General features: G+C 42.6%; 1 protein-coding gene across 1 annotated transcript in view; it reads left to right on the top strand.

Moving 5' to 3' along the window:
- grid2 (glutamate receptor, ionotropic, delta 2) overlaps positions 1-9,109 on the top strand; it is a gene marked incomplete at both ends in the record, with an annotated part of 557,550 nt that overhangs the window by 473,893 nt on the left and 74,548 nt on the right. The window contains 1 exon segment of the mRNA XM_080004041.1: positions 8,567-8,705. Within this exon segment, the coding sequence (XP_079860167.1) occupies positions 8,567-8,705 (139 nt within the window).

Here is a 9,109-nt window from a genome sequence, read left to right as displayed (position 1 = left end):
CATCGCCTTACTTTGTTCGGCATGTTCCTCATTATATTTTCTTTTCCTCCATCCCTCTCTCTCTCCCTCTCTCTCTCTCTCTCTCTCTCTCTCTCTCTCTCTCTCTCTCTCCTGCTCTCTCTCTCTCTCTCTCTCTCTCCTTTGTTCCCACTCTTCTGGGTATATTTTATGACTCCCTGCTCTGTTCATACAGCGCTAATGAAATCCAGCAACAGCTCGGTGGTGTTTGTGTTTTCCCATCCTGTTTACACCGGTGACAAGACGGGGATTACGGCAAATGAGAAACTCCAATATATATAAAATTTGACATATGGAAGGAGGGGGAGGGGGGCGGCTGAAAACCGATGGAAAATGGAAAAGCCGACACTAATTGATCGCTAACCGGAAGAATTCGTTTGTCGGTGATTTGGGGAAGATTTATTTAAGGGGAATTCATGAGGAGATTTATTCAGGCAATTAGGAGAGTTGATTCAACATTTCTCTGAACGGATAAAAAGTCTGAAAAATGGCCAATCAATCAGGATCTTAAATTGGCTCGTAAAAGACAAAACTCCTTCAAGGCGGAGAGGAGGAGATTCTGTATTTTTATTTTTTTATATATATGTGAGTCAATAAAAAGAAAACGGTGCGTCGTCGGGAACTACATTTAAGAGAATTAAATCAGTTTCATCCTTTTAAATAGCTTGCGACAGTTGGTTACCAAGTCATTAAGCCACTTAATCAGTCAATTAAACAGCCCCCCCCCCACCCCAAAAAAAAACAGGAAATATTCAGGGGAGACGAGATGAGCGGCGAGATAATGAAAGGGGACAGCGAGTCTGTGGGAAGTGCCAATCAGCGCATTGAGTGGATGAGACGCCGACGCTATTTTAGGATTTAATCAGTGGGTCAGTCATGACAACAGGGAGCCTCCTCACATGGAAAGTCTTTACTTTCCCTGCGTTCCGGTCAGGGGCGACAGAAGTACTCAAGAGCTTTAAATCCACTGAGAAAAAACGGAGGAAACGCCTCCGATCTGCAGTCCACTCAAGTAAAAGTCATGACTCCTTATTACTATTAATTGGATGTAATTGAGTTGTGAAGCCGGAAATGATGACGCTCCAGTCTTTGCTTCCCCCTCGTAGTTTCACACATTTTGTTTGTGAGCAGCGTCAAACGTGAATGTTTATCATTCTTCCCGCAAACCGATCGAATTGACTTGACTCTAGACTCCTGTTTCCCAAGAATAGACAGAACTTAGTGCAGGTAAATGCGCTATGGTAAAAAATAAAAGTTGATATTTACGTTGGAATGTGTGGCTGTAAAATAATTTATTTATGCATGTATTTATTCATACATTTATTTTTTAATTTATAAAAATATAAAGTTCATGAAATGAAACTACTCTAACAACTGTACAAAAGTACAAATATCTCAAAATTCAAGAGCTTGTGCTGTCTGGACTGGGTTATTTTCCATGACCGTTTTTGGTCAATTTGGGACATGCACTTCCCCAAGAGTGGGCATGCTACCATTAATAATATCAGACGGGGATCACTTAGGACAGTTAACAATCGTATGTCTTATTCATAAAAGAAAATCCACTCCATTAGCTTAACTTATTTTATGCTCTACAATAATATACATGATGACTATTCCAAGTTGTTTATTGTACCTGCTTTTGCACTTCAATCTCGGGGACTTTTACAGGGAGTTTTACAGCTCGGGGGTAACAATCAGGTCATAGATTGGCTTCTTGGCTCTGGCCTCTGCTCAGTGTTAATGAGCCATTTTGGAATAGCTTATTTATGAATTAATGTCTGCGAGGAGCCTCGCCCTAAACCTGCGTTCTGAGGGGAAATCATCCTGACTGCACCAGAGGGCGTTTTAAAGGATGAGCTCTCCCTCTCTCTCTCTCTCTCTCTCTCTCTCTCTCTCTCTCTCTCTCTCTCTCTCCCTCTCTCTCTCTCTCCCTCTCTCTCTCTCTCTCTCACAAGTCAAATTTTTGGCGCGTTTATGTGGCTTTTGGATTTACCTTCTTTATAGTTCATTTTGATTCATACTTTAGGTTTGTTGAGGTGGTTAAGTTTATTTCCTCGGGTAGTCGATATGGCTACCGGCGTAGTCGGGCAATCCGAGAATTTACGGCGCGATACAGTACGTCGAGTGCCTCTGGTGGCAGTTTCCAGAGTCACTTTCATCCCCGACCGCACCAATGCAGGTGGATGGAGGACAGGCCAACACAGTGACTCCCGAGTCATTTCTAAGAATTGTTCACTATGACCAAATCAGTGATTATTAGTGGTGTAGCACCTCATTGTAAAGTGTGCCATGGCACAAAGTTGGTTGGGAAAGTTGACCGCTGCTTAAAAATGAATGAACGGGCACAAGAATGAACAATGCATCGTGACTTTTTATTTATTTTTTTGCAATTAAATATCAATGGAGATAGTGTATTTACTGAATAGGGAGCTGGGCCCAAAAAACCAGACCAGAGACACCAGAACGGCTCGGTTTGCTTTGGTGGATCATGTTTTGAAAACCTCTGTCGAAAATAATTCAGATGTTCACGAGCGAAAAATAAATTAGACAATAAAACAAATATAGTGAAGTTCCACCCTGATTTGGTGAATGTCAGGCTGTGGGGATAAATCATGTATTAAAACACATTTATTCGGGGTCATGAGAAATAAATGGAGAAATACAGAAATAAGACTCAATTATTCTTTGATGAAGAAATACTAATTTTTCTACATTCCCAATTTATTCCATCAACCCAAATCGCTCAGAGCACTCCACCAAGTAATTTCTTTCATTAATTGTAAAATAAATGGCATCAACATTCATTAACCTTATTTTTAAGCAGTGTTTCAATTAGACAAAATGCCTTAATGAGGCTCTAAGAGTGCAACACACCCAAAAACCTTTTGTTCTTTCCATTAAACTTCCTTTAAACCCAAGAGTTCATTTAGTTTTTTACTCAATGAACTGAATTGCCATAACTCAGACGCTTCAAGAACTTAACAACATTATTCATGTAAAAGTCACCCTGACGTCTTATTCATCCCTAGCACTGATAAGATATGAGACAAAAATAAATTATAATAGTTAAATTACTTAATTAAATATTAAAACAAATATAATATAAAATATAATATAAATATAATACATGTATTATATTTTATACTATTCTATAGATCTATATTTTATAGATAGATTTTAATGATTTTTTTATTTATATATATATATATATATATATATATATATATATATATATATACACTGTATATCACCGCCTTTTTTCATATTTTCATAACATTTTTAATGGACTCTAATGTAATCCTGTATTTCAATGGTTGACCCTGTGTTTTTTTTTTCAGTCTGGAGCTGTTGACTTGCATCTTTCACTCTTTACTATGACCGTGATGTGAACGTTTTCACACAGTGTTTAGATGGAGGATGGTAATAAAGAAAGAGTCTTTGAGGTAAAAAAAAAAAAAGCGTTGAATACACCACTCAAGGCCTTGAGGACAGCCATGGTATTTCATATATATATATATATAAATAATTTTTTTTATCTCAGATCCCTGAAATCATACTACATTTTCTTCGGTTAATTTGGGGAAAAGTGATGCACAGGGGTGGAGCGAGGGATTCAAAAGAAAGTTAATTTTAAAGAAGGAAATTAATTTGACGGCGGGGGGGGGGGGGGGCGATTGGAAAGAGGATTAGATATATGGGAGTATTTTAAGCCAACGTTCCTTTCGTACGGAGAAAAAAATTGGGACAGAGTTGAAAGAGAGGTCATAAAGGGGTGTGTGTGTGTGTGTGTGTGTGTGTGTGTGTGTGTGTGTGTGTGTGTGTGTGTGTGTGTGTGTGTGTGTGTGTGTGTGTGTGTGTGTGTGTGTGTGTGTGTGTGTGTGTGTGTGTGTGCGCGTGTCAGTGTGTGTGTCCTGACATATCCCTCGCTCATGTGATATAACGGAGTGCAATGCGGAGGCGCAATTCCGAGATATGTGGACGTTACTCCAGCGGCTTTCGCACCGATCCCAGCCCGTTTCCCTCGTCCGAAAGCAGCGTGAAATCGATACCTTTGGTTCATTTTCGACTTGGTCCGATTGGGTTTCACGCGCTGTTATGAGAAATGGGGCCTGCTGCTCCAAGAGATTGCATCGTGGGGGAACGCGGGAAGGTTTCCACTGTTGTCACTGATGAGCAGCGGCTCCCAGCGACGGTTCGAGAGGCAGGCTGCTCTGGTAAGAGCTGAAGGGATATGCATATGCTAAAGCGACCTTAATGTCATTTGAGGGTACATTATACTGTCATACTATACCGGCAAGTGCTATTTCTCTTCACTAAAAGGCTTGTTTTGATATTAGTGACGCAATCAGTGGGTTAAAAGGGGAACATTTTAAGAGGAAACCATTAGATCAACAGTTTTAGCATTTCTAATGTAAGATATTACAATAAGGACAGAATGTGTCTTCCCCCCAAAATATGAGATCGTGATGTTTCCCTCGTGCTCCAGCTCTTAATGATGCAGTACTTGCTTCAATTCAACGGAACATACTGGAGTCAAATTGAGTTGTAGCCCGTGAACTAGTTTCATGCTTTACAGTACCGACTATTTTCCTGATCATAGCTCACATTTTTAGATCTTTGGGTTTTGGAAAATTTAAACGATATAGTGAGAAATCAACTTTAAAATGATCTCCTGGTGCCGCTGATAATTTACACATACACCGGTCAGCCACAACATTAAAACCACCACTAATAACCACTAATATTGTGTAGCTCCCTCTTGTGCCGCCAAAACAGCTCTGACCCGTGGAGGCCTGGACTCCACAAGACCTCTGAAGGTGTCCTGTGGTATCTGGCACCAAGACGTTAGCAGCAGATCCTTTAAGTCCTGGAAGTTGTGAGGTGGGGCCCCCATGGATCGGGCTTGTTGTTCCAGCACATCCCATAGATGCTCGATGGGATCAGACACTAACCCCACCCATCGGCATGGTGTAGAAGAAGATGTGATTCATCAGACCAGGCACCTTCTTCCATTGCTCCATGGTCCAGTTGTGACGCTCACGTGTCCATTGTAGGTGGTGGACAGGGGTCAGCATGGACACCGGTCGGTGGCTACACAGCCCCATAAGCAGCAAGCTGTGATGCACTGTGTGTTCTGACACCTTTCTATCATAGCAGCATTCACTTTTCCACCAATTTGTGCTACAGCAGCTCTTCTGTGGGATCAGACCAGATGGGCTAGGCTTCACTCCCCACGTGCATCAATGAGCCCATAGACGCCCATGACACTGTTGCCGGTTCACCGGTTGTCCTTCCTTGGACCACTTTTGGTAGGTACTAACCACTGCATACCGGGAACACCCCACAAGACCTGTAGAGATGCTCCGACCCAGTCGTCTAGCCATCACAATTGGTCCTTGTCAAAGTTGCCCATCTTTGCTGCTTCCAACACATCAACTTCAAGAACTGACTGTTCACTTGCTGCCTCATATATCCCACCCCAGGTGCTATTGGAACAAGATGAGCAATGTTATTCACTTTACCTTCGCATTGCCACTTTGAAAAGGCAGATTCAACCGTATTGTTCAAATTGTCCAAAAGTGTGGAAAAGACCAAAGCTTACTTGTGCCTAAACTCATTTCGAATTTGAAAATAACATTTCTATCGCAAGAATTTTCCTGATATGTGGCGTTCACATCTCTGTTCTTAAACGAATATATGTCCTATCTTGGTCCACATTGTTGTCCGTGCAATCAGGTTGCGGATATCAAAGCGGGGATCCAGGAAGTGGCAGGAAGTAGAGGCGGATGTGAGGAGTAAATTGAGAGAAGAGGCTCCTAGCGCGTTAACAGCGCTAAAAACGACAGAGCGCCGTATCCACAAATAAATTGTGTCAGGGGCCCTTTCGGCTCACTCAAGGCTTACTCACTTTTATCGACCTTCATAAATCCTATTTTATTTTGTTTCGTACTCAGGTCTCTCGCACGCGCTCTCTCTTTCTCCCCCACGCTCACACACCAGAGTAACCTTCTCGCTGAGCCGCCTGTAGGAGCTCCCTTTCATTTTTGACATCGTCAGGTGTCGCACGGAACCGTAATGCGCTAAAAGCCGAGCAAATTTGAGCGAGGGGACTTTGAGGGGAATTTTCTGCCATTATGGGGGGGCTGCCCTCACGGCCAATCCTCCAGAGCCCGGTTCTGAGATGCCTTGGCAGTGACATTAACGTCTCAAATAAAAATAGGAAATAAAATAAATGGGGAAAAAATGTATTTAAAATTTTTTTTCCTTATCTATTCGTAAGGTTCAGAGCCGTGTCTAATTTCTGCGAGTACTGGAAGAATCTGATTGGTTCCGGACCGGATCGCCGTTTTTTATCAGCTGCCAAGTAGCTGTGATAGATAAAAGAAAACTGATTTATATGTAGACATTACATGTACATGTAATCAATTGCGTAACACAACAGCTTTTATTACGAGTGTTTTCCGAATGACTCTCAATTTCACAAATGAACAGACCCATTTGTGAAATTGAGAGTCATTCGGATAACATTTAAAAATGAGCACGCTGGCAGCAAACGCAGCAGCAAAGTCAAAGAAAAAGAGAGGAAACAGAATTAATTAATGTATTTATTTATTTGTTTGTTTGTTTATTCTTTTATTTATGTATTTATTTATTTGTTTATTCTTTAATTATTTTTTTATTTATTTGTTTGTTTATTCATGTATTTATTAATCTATTTATCTATAATAGAAAATTATTTTCATTATTTTTAAAGCTATTGTCAAAAACAGCGAGGTATCCCAGGACTAGAGACGTTTCCCAAAGAGCAGTGATTACTGAGTTTATAAACCCTTTATGTGCTGCACCGCTGCACTGCAACTGCTGGGAAGCTGCTGCCAAAACGATAGGATTTAGGAAACATGAATATAATGACATGGAGGAAATTCAAGCTTTTTTTCTTTTTACGTCCAGCATAATCTAACAAATTGTGAATGCCCCCCCCCCCCCCCCCAGGGGATGAATTCAGTGTTGTCATCTTATCTTCTAATAAGATTAGAGTGGAGCTGCTCCACGTGTTGGTTTAAGGAGGTGTGAGCCAAACACAAGCTCCTGCAGCTCCTGCAGAGATGGGTAGAACTGGAGGGTGATGAAAGAAACGACAGAGAGAGGGAGAGAAAATAGAGAGAGCGGGGGGGGGGGGGACAAGAGAGAGGGAGATACGGAGATAAGAAAAATACCCGTTGCATTGAGGTATGAGGAGAGTCCCCCGAGAGAGAGAGGGAGAGTGTGAGAAGACGGCTGAGGAAGAGGGAGAAGAGAGAGAGAGAGAGAGAGAGAGAGAGAGAGAGAGAGAGAAGCACAGATATTGCGCGTGGTGTCAAATCTGTCTGTCCCCCTGCCTGTCCGTCTGTCAGTCTCCTTGTTTGTCTGTCCGTCTGTCTGTCTCTTTGTCTGTCTGTCTGTCTGTCTGTCTGTCCGTCCGTCTGTCTCCTTATCTGTCTGTCTAAAGGGGATGTGTGATCCCCCGCTACGAGGATGAATGAGGCTAATTTTCTAACAGACATTAAAGGCAGCGAGACAGCGCTCGCAGGCTGACGATCCATCATCAGGGTGTGTGTGTGTGTGTGTGTGCATGCACGTGTGTGTGGGTGGGTGTGTGTGTGTGCGTGCGTGGGTGTGTGTGAGATTGTGTGCGTGCCTGCGTTCGTGACTGCGTGCGTGCGTTTGTGCGTGCGTGCTGGCGTGTGTGTGAGAGAGAGAGTGTTTATGTACACATGTATTGACGACCATCTTGTTCTTTTTGCTACTGGGGATGAATGAATCGGAATCTCATGACTTCATTTCTGATTAGCTTCTGGCCATCTTCTGATTAGCTTCAGTGTATATCGGTTTGTGTTAACTGTCTAAACGTCCTACAGCAAGATGTGAATATTGTCAAAGTGAAACACTTTGTTCTGCAAATGCTTTCATGTAATTTCTCACCGTTAAATAGTTCTTAAGCTGTTTGAAGTTGTATGGCAAATGTGACCATATGTAAAAGTAATCTAGGGGGGAAATTTGAATAAATTCTTGCCTCTAAAGTAGAATTTTTATTTTCTCAATCGGGGTGCATTTTCAGTAATTGAGTCTGTGGTGTGGGGTCGGTGGGGTTTAAGCGGTCACACCTGTCTGGGGTACAGGTAATTGGGCCCGAGATCAGGGTGGCTGTACTCCTGTTGCTCCTCAGAGCAATCAACGAGCCCATCCCCACACACAGGAAGTGCCTCTGTCATGACACGTGTCCACCTGCTCCCGGCTTGTTACATGTTGCCGCTCTCGCCAATAAACTGGTGTGTTTGCAACATCTCTGCCTGGGTTCCAGACGGCGTGTGACAGGCGGAACTGGCACAAAGTCCTTATATGGCACTTTTATACAGATTACAGTGTAAATCAACCATTTAAATGTACAATTTGTCAGAGTTTAGTCTGCTGTTTTGTCCTAGGCTGTGTATTTAAACACATTTCTCTCTCTCTCTCTCCCCCTTCGCCTCTCTCTCACCCTGTCTCCCTCCCTCCCTCCCCCTAGGTGGAGAAGTGCCCTACACCACCCTGGCCACTCGGATGATGATGGGGTTTTGGTGGATGTTCGCCCTCATCGTCATCTCGTCCTACACCGCCAGCCTGGCTGCCTTCCTCACCATCACTCGCATCGAGAACTCCATCCAGTGAGTTTCCTGCTGAGCTTCTCTCCCGGGAGTTGTCAGAATTGCCTCTAAAAAGCATTTTGAAAGAGCACCGTGTCTGATTTATTTTTGTGGGTGGCTTTGAATGCAACACATGCAAAGCACACACACTGATCACACACACACACACACACACACACACACACACACACAAACACACACACACCTGCAGAAATGGATGCGTCATTGCACAAAAACACATGCTGTATATATTCACATGCACAGGTCTAAATTAGGTCTAAATTTATAACCGGAATCCGAAAATAGGTATAATATTGATTCAGTGGTGACCGCTTATAATGATCATGGTTACAGTGGCCAACTGCTTATAAGCATCAAAAAGCTTGGGACAGAATCATTCTTAAACAAAGGCTATTTTTCTCTGT

The sequence above is a fragment of the Zeus faber genome (assembly GCF_960531495.2).
Source record: "Zeus faber genome assembly, chromosome: 7".
NCBI lineage: Eukaryota > Metazoa > Chordata > Actinopteri > Zeiformes > Zeidae > Zeus > Zeus faber.
Note: the sequence above shows the minus strand (reverse complement) of the source record. Positions and strands in the feature narration are given on the sequence as shown.